We start from the raw sequence: 16,614 nt of genomic DNA, 5'->3' as shown, positions 1-16,614 counted from the left end.
AAAAAAACTACTATTGTTTTAAATAACACATTCAATTGAACTAAACTATGCATGCCTATTTAAATATATTTACACATGGCTTCTGTATATCGTATATATACATATATATTATTCATACCTTCGATGTATAGGACGCAACCAGATTTGGACATAAAATTTTTGGGTAAAAAAAGTACATCTTATACACTGAAAAATATGGTAAATAAATAAACTGTGTCTGGAGATAGTCATAATTAATATTTGATACAAGAAAAACATTCTTAGGACACTCCAGTTAGCATAAAAAAAGTTGAACTTGTTTTTGTCACTGAATGAATTTTTCCTAATTAATTAAAACCCTCAAAAGTAACGTTTTATGATGACTGACAAATAAAATACAAAATAATTAAAACAATATTGTAATAACTTATCAAAATGATGTCATATCTGCACTACAGATACTTATATATAAAGAGTTGAATATGTTACACTAAAATGATTCTGAATATACATATCATCAAGCCATGTGACAACCACAGCTGATACAAAGTCATGGTGGAATGGCTTTATCAGATTTACATTTTGACACTAGCATTTAGTAGATGGTGTGATGTTACCAAAAAATCATCACTTCTGGAACAGGTATATAACAGCCCTTTCCAATACATACTATTCATATGCTCAGATTACAATGATGTGTTCAAATTGGGAATTTAGATTTTCCAAGATGAAGATATTTCTTCTGCCTAGTGGCATTGGAAAAGAAAGAAATATGAATGAACTTGGGGCCCAGGATGATCCAGAAGAGAACTGCAAAAATTTGCATCCTTGATGTGGTAAGCAAAATGTAGTGACTTGTAACTTGTACAGATGAGAATCCATGAATACAAGTCAGTAGCAAAAGCTATCCATGCAATAGCATGCAACATAATCAAGAGAGATCTCCATCTGTAAGAGTGATACAGGTCAATTTTGTACAAGATGCTTCCATGACATATCTTTCATCTGTCACATATTCATGCTATTCCATATGAATATAAAACTGGCCTTTACAAAGTGAACTCTCTTAGTTGTGTTTTAGTGGGCTAGTATTTTGTAAAATACAGTCATATTTCAGTTATAATAAATTATATATATGTATATATATATATATATATTATTACTATTTACAATAAATACAGTAAATGTAGCAATATCTCAGCAAATAGAAAAGACAGAAGATTCTTATTTCATATTCTAGCTTGTCAATATTGGCAATTTTAGTTCCTAATTGATAAAAAACTATAGACTTTGTAGTTGGACATCACAAACATCTAATCTGAACCAATGCTGCATTCAACATACCACATGACACACAAAAATTGATATTTAAGTGTTTTTTATTATTTACTTTTAAATTAAGAAATTAACTAATGTATAATACTAAAATTTGAATTACAATTTCAATTTGATACTATCTTATTGACATAAATTCATAAAATAGTAGCTGAATAAATCTTTGAATGCAAGTCAACAAATGTGATGACATGGCCTTTGACCCATGATGATAGGGTTAATTGCCATAAAGAAGTATGAAAAATTAAATGATTTGTATCATTGTTTTTAAAAAGAAATTATTCATCATTATTAAAAGCATATACTAAAGAAATCATGAAACAAATCTACAATTAATATATTACTACTATGTATATGCAACTTAAACCCAATTTTCTTCAATCACAATCCTACATCATAAAACTATAAATTTCTCATAATAGACCAACAGTATCAATTCCACCCTTTGGAGAATTAAGCAGTCCTTCAGTCCAAGTTCAAAGCATGGAAGAGGACTGGAAACAAGAGTGTGGCCACTTAAAAGAACAATCAGTGCCAATTACACAGTAAGGTTTACGCTGCAAAGGCAACAGCAAATCGAGAGGACGTACTTGTAGACAAGTTAATTTATGCACTACCTGGGTTGAGGGATATCCTCAGCTCAACATTAGAAATTCTCATTAACTTATCACTTTGGATCTGACAAGTTGAGCTGGATGACAATAGCAGACCTGAAGCTCCTCTTAGCATGAGAGATGGCTTATATGAAATCTACATCATTCGCTTGGTCTGCATAAAACGTCTATCCCTTTCACAAGGCTAATGAAGCTTTCACTGAAAGGACTGCAACAAAAGAGATATCTGATCAATGTCATAACATTTTGATGTTTGGTCACACATTCCATTTTGCAGGTGAGAACCTGAGAATGGGCTTGAAACTGAAATAGGGAATGTGCTAGCTTATGTGCATGGAAATTAAGTTTCTCAGTCACAATGTATAGATAAATGGCATCTCTATGTAAGTAAGAAGTCCAGTTTCCTCAGTTTCATGTTATTTTACTGATTATAAGTAAAAGTACCCAGTCCAGTGATGGGAAAAGCTTACATTAATATATTAACTTAAATTATTTCATGGACTCTAAAAACGTTAATTGTGTTGCACTCTTGGTTTCACTCAGAGCTAAAGCTCTGTGCTATTTATTCCACCCATGCAAAATGTAAATGTTGAGCATCTCAGTCATGTAAAGAGCCATTCAACAATAACAAAGGTTAATTATATATTTTTATTCTTTATGCCACATTTTGAAATGTGAATGATAGTGTGATATTCTACAGTAAGACTACTGTAGAATATCCTGCTTGTGAAATACAATTTGGTATCAACATCATTCATGCCTCTTCTCCTATTATTTCAAAAGAGAATGTTGAGCATTGCCTGCATGCACAGCTTTTCAAACAGGAGACAGACAAATGCTCTGGCAGACACCATGGTTCAGAATATACATAAGATTTGTGACCATCTTCTTCAAAATAGCAGAACCACTGTCTGATCTCACAAAAGTCAAGATACACTTTGGATGAAGCAAGGAATGTGACCAAGTATTATGATCCCTAAAGCTTGCTTTGGTGAGTAATCCAGTGATAGCAAGTTCCTGTTAGATGCCAACACCAATGACAACAAAATCAGGTCAGAGTTGTCACATATGTATCACAGAGTAGAACATGTAATCCCATATGCTAGTCGTATACTCATGACTTCTGAACCAATAAATTGTACAATGAAGAAAGAAGTGCTGCTTGTAGTTGTGGTCTTCATTACACATTATTGCCACAAGTTGTATGGTAGGAGATTTGCTCCTTGTGATAAAAGCTTTGCTAAAGTGGCTAATGAATATAAAACATTCAAAAGGTAAGATAGCAAATTAGGTAACAATATTGCAAGAATATGATAGAAATGCAGGTGAAACCATCTCTTCTTATGGTGGAACTTTGTTCATTCATGGGATGTTCTAACCCTCGACACTGCATGGAAGTTGAAACCAAAGCCATTTCTGCTGTAGCAAAGGCAAGTCATGAAGTAGGAGTTTCTGTTGAAGGATGCTAAGATAAGCACTTTGGGAGCTCTTGGAAGAAAAACTGAAGGACTTAGACCTTAGCCCAATCAATACCAACAGAGAAGCATAGCAAACATGCACATAACATGTGGCACTTATATGGTCATTTGAAAATGCAGGAAGGTGTGTTGTACTTTCACTTCGTACCACTGAGCTATAGTTTACCAACTATGCTAGATCTAGTGCTCCCCAAAGCTCTATGGCAAAACACTCTCCAAACTTTGCATAACACAGACTGAAGGGCACCAAGGTATTACCCACATGTTTGCTATATTTGATAGAGATTCTTCTGGCCTTATTTGAATCAAGATGTTTGATAATAGTGTGAATACTGTAAGGTATGTGCTACCCAGAGAAAACAAATGGCCAAGACAATGTAAACTACAACAAATAATTATTAGATCTCCTCTGCAAATGATAGCCCTGTATATTGCTGTCCTACACAAGAAGACTCGGGAAGGTACTCTTCGCTACTGACAACTTCATGAAGTAGACTGAGGCTTAACCATATGATGACACATCAGCACAGTCTTGTCACTGATGTATTTGCAGGGGTTTTTCTAGTGTGAAGTTGATCACAAATTGTGCTACTGTAAAAATATTTATGCCATTGAAAATTCACCTACATAAGCAAGTTCAAGTGGATAAATATAAAAAAATTAAGATTCCAGAGTTGATAAATAAATGTATTTACTAGAATATTCTTCATTTTCTTGGATCACTTGTTACCAGGCCTGTATAAACGAGGTGCAATAAGGCATCATATGTATTAAAATGAAGTTAAAATATAATTGTGCAGTTGAAAAAAAAAATCCTAAGGAAAAGGCCTGTGTGTTGGCACAAAACTGAATAGCATAATTTGGAGCACCAGAAGAAATCCACAGGGATCTGTGATTCTATTTCAACAAGTAACCATTCACTGCATTTTCTAAACTTTCAGATGAAATGAAGGCATGCACTTCACCTTATCTGATGGTTTAGCAGAATGAGTAATAAAAAAAAGACTACAAAGCAAATTTTATCAATGTCTGCTAATCCTCGCCAAGTTGACTTGTACTAAGAACTTGCCATGCACGATGATGACATATAAAGCAACAAAGCAGAAATTTATAGGCTGTTTCTAAACATTCTCATGTGGAAAATAAAACTTCCTCTTGATGTGATGTATGGTCTCCCACCATGTAAAAAATTATATCCCACAACATCCACAGGAATACATGGAGTTGCTAAATTCCGTTATAGTTGATGCACACATGTTTGCATAACAACAACCTGGAAAGGCCCAAAGACCAAAGTTCTCTGACAAGATGGTAAGAGAATCAATGTTCAAGAGTGGAGATTGGGTCTGGTTGCAGTACTTACCAACAGCACAAAAGTGACCTGGATTTGGCTGTATTAGTCCATACATGATAGTCCAACAAATTAAAATATGAATTACAACTGACATGAGCATGTGAAAGTGCATGGAACACATTGATAAATTGCATCCGTACATTCCAGATGAATCTCTGGTATACTTGCTTTACCAGCAGTCTGAGGATGAGAGTGACAACTCAGAGGAGATTGTTTGATTAAGAAATTAGTGGCTGAGAGGGCTCTGTAGCCTTTACCTCCCAAGATATCAAATGATATAGTAAGATATGATGTAACTAACAGCAGTCAGGTAATTGAAAAATCAGCAACTGAAGGGGTGTTGGGACCCATGCTTTCCAAGCCAATGACTGAATTTTCTGATGTGAAATGTCATCCAACTGTCAGGAACTTGTTCTTTAGTAATATATATAGTAATGTTAATACATGGGTGTGTTGGGCTAAGGATTCTTCTACAGTAGCTAGCTGTGACTTGTTGGCAATAAATTCAAACAATAAATGGACAGCATGCATTACACTTGTTTTAAAATAACATATTCAAAACAAGATAAATATATGTAAAAAAAATTCTTTACACTATGAAAATCACAGTTGTATCTTAAACACTATACAGTTCTCTTCTACTTGTCAAAAGTCCACTTAGGCTAATCTAATTACTGTAGAATCAAGTTGGCAAGCCGAACTATTTTTCTCTATTTTTATCACTATGGTATCAGTGAATAATTCACTTACACTTTCTCTTGGGGAATCACAGTTGTATCCTGAATTTCCAATAATCGTCTTCTTTTTGTCAAAGTCCACACAGGTGGGTTCAATTAGTTTAGAACACCCTTTGATGAGACAAATTATTCTCCTTATCTCTTTCAAAACTATTAATCTCACTCTAGCATATCAACCATTAGACCATTCTTTGTAGATGCAGTTATCAATGAAAGTGCCTTGCTTTTCTCTTGCAACACTTAGGAGATTTTCACCAAAAAAAAACAATTTTTTAAGTTTGTTTTTTGATTGTTTTATACTTGAAACTTACTCCTTTTTTTGTAATTTTTATTGGTTAAATCTGAAACATATCATTTTTGTGTAAATTGTAACTGTTTTATTTATTGCTCAGCTATGAAAATACTGCCTAGTTATAAAAAATACTACCCAGTTATGATTGGTGATGATCACTGTGGTAGTTTCCGAGATCTGAGTTTTCGATCTATACATCACAAGATCCATTATAATTAGATGTACCTGAGAAGTATATCAGTTCTATAAGCAGCAAAGAAGTTGCTTCCTATGAGTGTATATAGAGATTCAGTAGTGACAGCATAAATATTAATCCTGACAGATCATAATTTTAATTAAAGTCTTACTTTGTCCAAATTTTGCCAGTGAATATTCATTGAATCATGCCCAAGATAAAAAATGAGTTAAGACTGATGGCTCCTAGATGGCAATACCAGTGCTATCAAGATGTAGCTTCAGAAGGTTACCCAAGAAGGTTATTGTAGTAACTGATGTGGGAGTTGAGAACAATCTGATATAAACCACTAGGGTATTTGACAATATGCAATGATAATATACACATGTAGAAATATATGCATTTGGTCTCACAGGTATAAATGACATTAGAATTGAATGATTTATTTTATTAACTGAAATAATTAATTACTAATAAGCATCTATTACATCACTTGGTGTCATTAAACCAATTAATATAATAAAAATAACCAACTAGTTGAGATTAGTGTTTTTGATTATTACTGTTTTCAATTATTCAATCAATCAATTAATCAAAATTACAACTAAATTGACTGTCACAAAAATAATCCACCATTAATATTAGTTGCTCTAATTATTAGTTATCATTTATTAAAACAATCAATTAATCACAATTATGATTAGATCATTTGTAATAAAAATAATCAACTAATTGAAATTCAAATTTGTTCAGCTTAAACAAGTAGTCCCAACTTGTGTAAATAATCGACCAAATGAAATAAGGATTTTCGATTATTACCCTTTTTGAGTATTTCAACTATCCTTTTAATTGAAATATTGTCATTATGGTTGTTGTTGTTAAGCTCAAATCTACACAATGGTTTATGTGTGCTCTAGCTATCCACTGCTGGTACTGAAACTCAATTTTTAGTGTTATAAGTTTTCAAACAATCTCATGTGAGAATAATGGATTTTTTTTCAGTCGATTATTGAACTTAATTAATTAATCAGTCAGATAAGAAGTTGATTAGCAAATTCTCTTAGTTTCCCAGTCACTGTATCAAGTCATTTATGTATATTATGAGGCTATCAAATGTTGCATGAAATTTATTGATGTTGAAGATATAAAGATTTTTAAAAGGCGAGCAGAATATTAAGTGATAAAATATATAAATAGTGTGAGATGAGTGGGAACAGCAGACAGATGGAGCAGACGAGAAAGCAAAGTCGCGGGAAGTAGAAGTTCGGTCAGAGAAAAGTTAGAAAACATAAAGTTAACCATCATAGGAGTGAATAACCTAATGGTTGATATGTTAAAGTGAGATTATCAGTTTTTTGACATCTTAGGAGAATAATTTGTCTTGTCAAAGGGTGTTCTAAAGCAATTGACTTTGCCTGTGTCGACTTTGACAAAAAGCAGACGATTATTTGGAGGTAGGTCTTTATATGAAAAGCAGACATTTATTGGAAGTAGGCCTAAATACAAAAAAGCAGACGAGTATTGGAAGTTCAGGATACAACAACAGTAAATCAATGATTTAATGTATGTGAATTTTATACCAATACCATTGTGATAAGGAGAAAAAGAAAAGAGAGACAGAAGAAAAGGAATAAGTGAATTATACACTTACAGTGTTTAAAATAAAAACAGAGAAAAAATACAACAGCTTGTCAACTGAATTCTAAAGCAATTGAATTGGCCTAAGTGGACTTTTGCCAAGATGAAGAGAACTGTATAATATTTAAGATGCAACTATGATATACACAGGGTAAAGAATTTTTGTACATACATTTAACTTGTTTTGAATATATTATTTTAAAACAAGCAAAGTGCATGCTGTTCATTTATTATCAAATTCATCACCAACATATCACAGACACCTACTGTGGAAGAATCTTTAGCCCAACACACCATATATTCAACTTACTATATATATATATATACTATTTAAAAAGTAAGTAGCCTTTGACCCAGTACTTACCTGGGTCTTATTTTTTTGCTGTAGACTGTCAATGAAACTAAAGCAGACGTTTTTATTCTATACTAAACAATTTTTTTATTTAATTAGATAATGCACCTAAGAAAGCAGAATAACAACACATGAAAAACAAACAATGTCTAATAACTATCATAAATTTTTTGGATTTCTAACTATGTGATAAGAGCCCTTAAAAATTCAGTTAGGCTCTTTGATGTGATTCCCATGAGAACAAATTTGAAACTGAATGAGGAAACAGACAATGCCCTGTAAAGAAAACAATGTAATATAATACATCATTTCATAGGTAAATAATATAGTATAAAATGTCACAGAGAATTATTGGCAACTTGTGAAAGAGAGGTTGTGACAGGTGGGTACATGTGGCAAATGGGTCTGATTTTATAGTTTATGGCCTTATAAACAAATAAAATTGAAGGCTATAAAACTATGCTTTGACCAAGTAATACCTATATTAAAATAAATAATTTACATTAAATTTCATACTTGTCAGACAGATGGTAAATAAATTAGAAAGAGGAAAACCTAGCAAGCAATGTCACAATTCTCATAATATGGAAGATTGAGGATTTAAAAAAAATATTTCCTTATAAAATTAAGAACTTAAAACTTATAACATTTTAAAATTTGATTTATTAACTACATTTTGATGCTAAGTTTATTCGTATATACTGATAATAAAATAGTTTAATTAAACTTTTAGATGTAATTCTGTAAAAGGTTGTGACATGCACACTTTGACTTACCCAATGCAAAAGGGATAACAGGGTAAGGAGGATAGAATAAATCTTACCTGAACTTGCAGAAGATTTTGAAATGCTTGGCCAACTATATTACGTTGATGATCCATGTGAAATGATGGATTTATTGGCATGTGACCAATGTACAAATGCCATAAAACATGATGATAGGAGAATGAGGTTGAACCAAAGCAGGTGTACATCTTTAAAGTAAGCTCTCCAGTTAGAGATGGAGCTTGAATCCATTGAAGTCACAGATAAACAACTAAATACACCATTATGAAGTTCCAGGATCATCAGATAGACTAGTATTGAAACATCAACTCCATCTTAAAATAGTCTAGAACAGTGTTTCCCAAAGTGTGGTATGCAAGATGATTTTAGGTGGTATGAGGATGAATTTTTTATTTTAATAGTTATATATTTATTTTAATGTGTATTAGAAATAAATTCTAAGAAAAAATTAACTTTAACATGGTTATTACATTATCTGCTGACAATTAACAATGGCTATTATTCAGAGGGTGTGCGCATCATCAAGTCCGCTTTGTTATAACAATGTCCTTTTGAGAAGAGAAAAATAATGTTTTGAAATAAATATCATGGTAAGTCCATTCTGGTTTTTCCAGTTATCCAAATATTATGAAATTTCCTTTTACAAAAATTTATTTAAATAAAAAAAGTGAGTTGATTTAAAGAAAAATGTTAAGTAAAATGTAAATAATAGTACAGGTGGTATGCAGATATGGCAAAAATTGTGAAGGTTGTAGGTGAATGACTGAAGTTTGGGAAGCACTAGTCTAGAGGAACTGAAAGGATTAGTTAGACAACTAGTTACAACAAATGGAGGAAATAAACCATAAGACAATAAGTATTCCATGTGTGCTTGAAAGTACATATTGCCAGGAACTGCAGACAAAGGAGTGTATGAAATAAGAACTCCATAAGTATACTAGAAAGAGGCAATGGTTACAGATAAAAGAAACCTGTTATTACACCCATGACTGTGAAGTATCAATAGCTGTTAATAAATCAAGGAGACTGTACCTTAAGAGTAAGACTTTGAGCCCAACTAGATCAAAGGAATGATAAACAGCTAATCAGACATTGGAAAAACATGAGTTAGCTGATATTATGGAGCAAAATTTAGTTTATAATGCTCCATCTGCCCCAGATGAAATAAGAAGTTCATTATTTAAAAAAAAATCAGTCTATGAGCCCATGGGTTTGCAGTATGTTAATCAACACTTGTTCTACAGCTACAATAATTTGACCCAATTTGGTAATGAAAGGTAAGAAATTGCCTCTAGTAGTGAAGAAATAAAATGGACTGATGCAAACAGAAAGTGTATATAAGATTCCAGCAACAGTAAAATTGGAAGTTATCCTCACTGTATGAAGCTTCACTACACTTCATGATGCGTGGGTGAATGACACTGAGGAAGAATGCATATTAGTAACTAACTTCATACAGAGACATAGATGTGAGGTTAGGCTAGTTTCCAATAGTTTCACAGTCTGTGATCAAGAAATCCCTGTGCACTACATAACAATTGGTACACCAGAGATCAAACTTCCAGTGACAACTAGGAGGGCTGTCACTGCACCACTAAGAAATAAAACACTCATACCAGGACTTGTTAGTGACTGGATCATAGTAGAACAAAGCACTTTGTAACATGTGTTGAAACGTATTTAAAAAAATTACCATTTGTTAGAGGGTTAAATAACTTGCTCATGGAATATCAAATATTCTCCAATGGACCTCATGACTTGGGATGAACAATTAAAATTTCTCATAAAATCAATACTGGAGATACAACTCCAATATGCAAGTTACCAAGATAACTGAAAGGTGCAAAACATGCTGAGGGTTTAAAAGGGATAAAAACCAGGAATGAACAAAGAGTAACAGAAAAATATTAGTTCTTGAGCATCACCTACTAAACTTGAAAAGAAAAAGGGTGGATCCAAAAGATTCTGCATAGACTACCAGAGATGAATGAAGTCACAAAGGATGATGACAAACCATTTCCAGGGATTGACTCTATTATGGATGCTTATCTAGATGAAAAGGATTTTCAATTGGTTTCAAGTCGATGGATCAAGTAGATAGGACAACCTTAAGTAATTGTTTGTGGAAATTTGTTATCTTACCATTTGGATTATGTATACACCTGCTAAATTTCAAGAACAAATGCAGTGTGCTCTTAATGAACTACTGTTGAACATCATACTCGTCTACTTGGATGTCATGATCACACATGGGAAGACTTACGATAATGTGCAAGATGGACTAAAGAAAATTCTGGATCAGTTGAATAAAGAGAACAATAAATTGAATCCCAAAATTGTGATTTGTTCCATCAACAGGTATGTTTCCTGGGACACATGGTCACCAGAGAAGTGTCTACAGATCCATCTAAGTTTCAATCTATTCAGAACTGGCCAACACCAAACATCACCATTTTGTAAAATCATTCTCTGACAAAGCTCATCTTTTACATAAATTTCTTGAAAAAATCAAATAACTTTTGTGAAGAAGCATTCAATTAACTATAAAAAGAACGAACTGCTGCTCCTGTATTAGCACACTCAACTCTTGATGTTCTACTCATTTCTGATACAGATGTAAGTGATTTTTCATTGGTAACAGTGTTATTAAGAATAAAGCACAGAAAAGAACTAGTGACTGTGTACTATAACAAGGCAAAAAATACTGTACATAGGAGGTACTGTGCCAGTTGGAAAAAGCTACTAAGTGTTCTTGGAGCCCTAAATCATTACCTACTTGGACAGAAGTTTACATTTTAAACATATCATGAAACATTGAAGAGGCTGGGTACTTTATGAAATCCAGAAGACCAACTAGAAAGATGGCTCCATAAGTATCAGGAGTACAACTTCAACCTCCTGAATTGCCCTGGATGGAACCAGGAAAATGTTGATGCATTATCCCAAAGGCGATGTCTTAATGAAGCATGTAAACACTGTGAAAAGAGGGAAGCATAAGATAGTAAACACAACCAACCTAAAATACAAAAGAGTATAATCCAAAATGTGACATTCAGAAGTAATGATGAACAACTAATGTGATCCAACTCTCAACTGAAAGATGCTCAAGCAAAAGATACGAGCATGAAAGCAATTATTAAGTGAATAAGAAGCAGTACAGAAAAACATTCATAGAAACAAACACTCTATACAGCCCCAAGACAAAGATGCAATGGACACAGTGGGATTCATTATGCCTACAAGAAGGTTTATGTTAAAAATGGGAAGATACCAGCAGTTAGAAACAACAATTACTTTGGCATTTCCAGTCTCTACATTCAAAACCATTCTACCATCTCAGCAATCTCTATCAGCCAGAGATCTGTACAGGATTGATAAAAGTTTTTTGAACTATGCTGTGAGCATGAAAAAAACAGCATGGGCAGCTACACCAGTATTGTGATAAGAAATTTGCTGTCAATGTGCTTGGTCTTCTACCACAAAGTAACAGTGGGAATAAATAAATCATGGTTGTGATGTACTATTTTGCCAACTGGCCAGAAGCACAAGCTGTCCTAACCAGAAAGCAGAAACTAGCATGGAAACTTGTCAATTAACTCATTTTAAAATTTAGGGTGACTCTGGATTTTCACTCAAACCAGGAATGGACATTTGAATGAGCATTGTTTGCAGAAATGCATTAGATCCTTGGAATGAAAAAAGACCAGAACAACAGCCTTTCATCCAACTCCCAAATGCAAAATGGTGAGAGGAGAGATACAACAGTACACTTTTAAATCAATTAGACATTTATGAGAATGAACATCAGAACACATGGGATCAAGATCTTCCACTACTACATATGAGTTACTGAATGACAGTACATGAAACTCCAGGCAACACACCATCATCACTGATGTTGGGAAATAAATTTAAAGTGCCAATGGACTGTCTATTTTCACATCTGAAAGACAGTCACTCAACAGAACCTTGTGTGGAATATAGAAAGAGACTAAGAACCATTGGTGATGTCATACATAACTTACCCAGGAAAGACTTAAATCAGCGAGTGGTAAAATGAAAAGTCACTATTATGGTAATACTGATAAGATTGGATTTCATCAAAGTGACATGGTATGACTATACAACCCTCATTACAAGAAAAGACAAACAACAAATTTAAGCAGATGTTTAGAAGAAACACATTGTAATGGAAAAAAAATCAATAATGTGGTTTACTGAATCCAGAAGGTGAGGTATTCCAAACTATTTCTGAAAGTACATCAGTGAAAGAATGACCAACTGAGTAGTTTCAGTGAAGAATCTGCTTGCAGAAAGTCAACCTGCTAAAGAGCCCAGAGTGCCTGTCAAAACCATTTGCAGATGAATACCAGGGATACATCCATTACTGAATTTGCTCCACCATCTACCCAAGGAAACTTCTCCCAGTGACAAAACAGCAAGTGACAAGAGACCATCCCATCTGTGTATTATAACCCTTGGTAAAGGAAACCACAAAAACACTTAGTGAATGGACAGTTAAGTGTACTATTTTATATATGTATTAGGATTTTCCTTGGAACTTCACAATCCAGGAAGGAAGAAGTGTTTTAAACTATTTTTTCAACTTAATTTAGATGTTTTCTAAAGGGTGCATGATTTTATGATCTGGAAAATTTGTTCAGTAAGTAGAAGGCAAGTACAATATAAATACATGAGTTTGTAGCTAATGAGTAAAGAGTCAGAGTACAAAATGAGTAGGCAGTGAGAGATTCAGATCAGTGTTACTAGATAAGAATTACCACATCTATTCTGTTACTTGGTCAATTAGCAAGGATATTCTATACGCAAGTTCTGCATTTGTGGGTTAGGTATAACTTTCTACCTTGGAATATTTGTTCAAACGTTGTAGCCTATAGAAAATGTTATTGAAGAAATAAATTAATTTGTTATCATTACGTTGACTGGACTTCCCATTTTTCCTTAGTAAATAATCAAGATGAGACCACTCTTAAGACAGAACACATTTACAACAATATTCAAATCACTGGTAGAAATATATTTATCCCAAAAAGTCAAGAAAATCTTGTATTCTTTCCAATAAAGTAAGAGTGATTTTTATTTCCATAAGTAAGAATAGTTGTACTTTGAAAAATGGTTTCTGGATGGCCTAATATATTTCATTGAAATAAATAACATAACAATGCTTTGAATTAATGAAACACTACATTACTTTGTCTAGTTGATGTTGAAAGTGTGAGAGAGAAATATGCTGATCAGTCATGACTTCCTTCTCTAGCTCCACAAGACACTGGGTGTAAGAATTCATAACTTTATTCAGTCCTGTACAGTATGCCTGCAAATATAGTCCTTGGGATCCTATAAAAAAAAATGTTTTCCTTTCATCCTAAAATTAGGATATACAATTGATTCGTGCAAAAAAGCACATTTATGGTACAATGGAAAACTAAAACCTATATTTAATTTAAAGTAAATATTAACAAGCCACAGCGAAAAAAAAATTTTTAACGTTAACATTTTCCTACACTAGAAATATATTTCTGATAGATACTTACCCTCTTTCACATAATAGCTTTTGTTGACTTGTGCTACCCTTTATAAGTGCAATTTTTGCTCACCATTAGCCTTGATACTCCAACCTACCCTTCTGTATTTACACAAGGTATAGCTGTGCTGTAGCATGCAACAACCCTTCACCAATAGGAGTGCAACACACCCTCCTAGTATAGCTGCCTCCCTCTATATTGTAGAGTACTTTCATCACTTTAAGATTAGGTGCAAGGATGTACCAGGAGTAAGAAGGATGAGTAGGAAGTGTTAGCGGAGGTAACTATCTATCAGAAATACATTTTCAGTGCAGGAACATGTTCACTTATGATACATTACCTTACCTCTTCTCACATAATAGCTAGAATCACACATTGAAGTAGTGGAAGAGCCTGTAAAAATTTTTTCTAGATGAGCCCTCTTCAGAAGGCACCCAAAAAGAACCCATGGAATGTGATACCCTAATGAAAGGGTCACATCCGTGGGAGACAGCACCCCATCTGTACCAGGTATACTCTTTGCTCATTGTAAAGATACATTTTGCTAAGTTGGGCAGAAAGATGCATATCTATCCTGTAAGTGGATGCACCACATTGTGTACTGACTAGAGCACATTAGACCATATTCAGTGAGTCAACTCTAGTCTAAAACCAGGTGGCATCTGGTATTTTATTTTCTGGTCTGCAATAGGAGGGTCCTAACCATCTTCCACTTAATCCTAGAAATCAGAAGGGGAAAACCAACTTCCATTCTGACAACTGAGGCAGGGTACATGTGTGCAGACTCAGTATACAACCAACACCAGGCCTCCCTGGATCCCGACATCTGGGCAATGGTAGAAAGGGAGAATGCAAACACAGAGAAAACATAAGGGAAAAGATGGATAGGAGGATAGGCATAAAGGTTGGTCCAATCCTTACTGAAAGCATCTACCACCAAAGCTGAAGGATGTGGAACTGGAGACCAAAAGAGGGACAGGTTGTTATTAAGGTGGGTGACAAATGCATCTAGAAAAAGAGTACAAAACTGGGATCATAACCACTGAAAAATTCTGTAGGTAGAATCTTGTCTGTGCAAGAAAACCCATCCGCTACAAAACTCAGAGCAAATGAAACATCACAAGCAGGAAGGTAGACTTGCTGAGACTGGGCACACAGAAAAGGAGATCCAATGTTTGAAAGCACAATGAACATGAATGGGTGGCCCCTTGTTGATTGATGTAAGAGACAATGGTTGAATTGTTGGAATGGATCATAACCAAATTGCCCAGTACCAAGGTTAAAAAATAATCCAAGGCCCAACAAACTGAAATAGGTTCCAATTCATTGTTCATGTAGAGGATAGATTCAACCATTGTCCAACAACCTGTAATCTCCTGAGAACCCATATACACAGTATGGTCACAAGTTAACAGACACCACCTTTTCAGTCATATTCACATGAATTAATATATTTATAATTTAATTAATATCTAGCAGATCTTCCTTTCACTTTATGGAGTTCGTTGATCCTTTGGGGCATTGTGAGAATCATCTCGTCAATTTTAGATTGTGGGATTTTTGCCCACTCTTGCTTCAAAACTTGGAGTAGATCGCTCTTCGAAGTTGGTTTTTTTGGTTGTTTCTTGATTTGCCAGTCGAGTATGGCCCAGAGGTTTTCAATGGGGTTCATGTCAGGAGATTGGCTCGGCCAGGGCAACTTCTGGATACCATTTTCTTCCTGCCACTTTTGGGTGTTTCTAGCAGTGTGACACGGTGCTCCATCTTCCTGGAACAACACTGTGTTCTTGTCCATGAAACCTGAGGAATAAAGTGGCAAGAGTCCTTCCTCCAATATTTCGACATATTTTGCAAAATTTATGTTGCCAATGCACTCCACTAAGCTCGATCTCCCACCAACCCAAACAGCTCCCCAAACCATCACGCTGAAACCATGCTTCACAGTTGAGCCAAAACTCTTGGTGAGGCATTCTCCAGACCCATATCCTTCCACTGTCCAAAAATTGAGCGAATCTTGATTCATCTGAGAACAATACGGTCTTCCAAAAGTCCAGAGACTTGGTCATCATATCACTTGCCCACTTATTTCGTCTGACTATGTTGGCAGGTCTTAATAAGGGCTTCCGTCTAGCTGCTCTGCAATGATAACCCAATCTGTGGAGAATCCATTGAACAAATTTCGGGCTCATCCCACCAACTTTGGCCACTTCTGCAGCCATTAATTTGGGATCCATTTTGATACTCCTCTTGACAGCTCTTTTTGTCCTCTCCGATGGACCAGGACGACCCAGACTCTGCTCAGTTGTTTCCTTGCCGTGTTTCCTGAACT

The 16,614-nt window shown here is 34.4% G+C and overlaps 1 protein-coding gene across 4 annotated transcripts in view; it reads right to left on the bottom strand.

Annotated features, from left to right (window-relative positions):
• LOC106467840 (gamma-tubulin complex component 4-like) overlaps nucleotides 1-16,614 on the bottom strand; it is a 136,392-nt gene that overhangs the window by 82,285 nt on the left and 37,493 nt on the right. For all 4 annotated transcript variants that reach the window (XM_022396040.1, XM_022396041.1, XM_022396042.1 and 1 more), the window contains one exon: nucleotides 13,952-14,097. In XM_022396040.1, the coding sequence (XP_022251748.1) occupies nucleotides 13,952-14,097 (146 nt within the window). The remainder of the gene's footprint in view (nucleotides 1-13,951; nucleotides 14,098-16,614) is intronic.

Source organism: Limulus polyphemus, unplaced genomic scaffold (assembly GCF_000517525.1).
Source record: "Limulus polyphemus unplaced genomic scaffold, Limulus_polyphemus-2.1.2 Scaffold2762, whole genome shotgun sequence".
Taxonomy (NCBI): Eukaryota; Metazoa; Arthropoda; class Merostomata; order Xiphosura; family Limulidae; genus Limulus; species Limulus polyphemus.
Note: the sequence above shows the minus strand (reverse complement) of the source record. Positions and strands in the feature narration are given on the sequence as shown.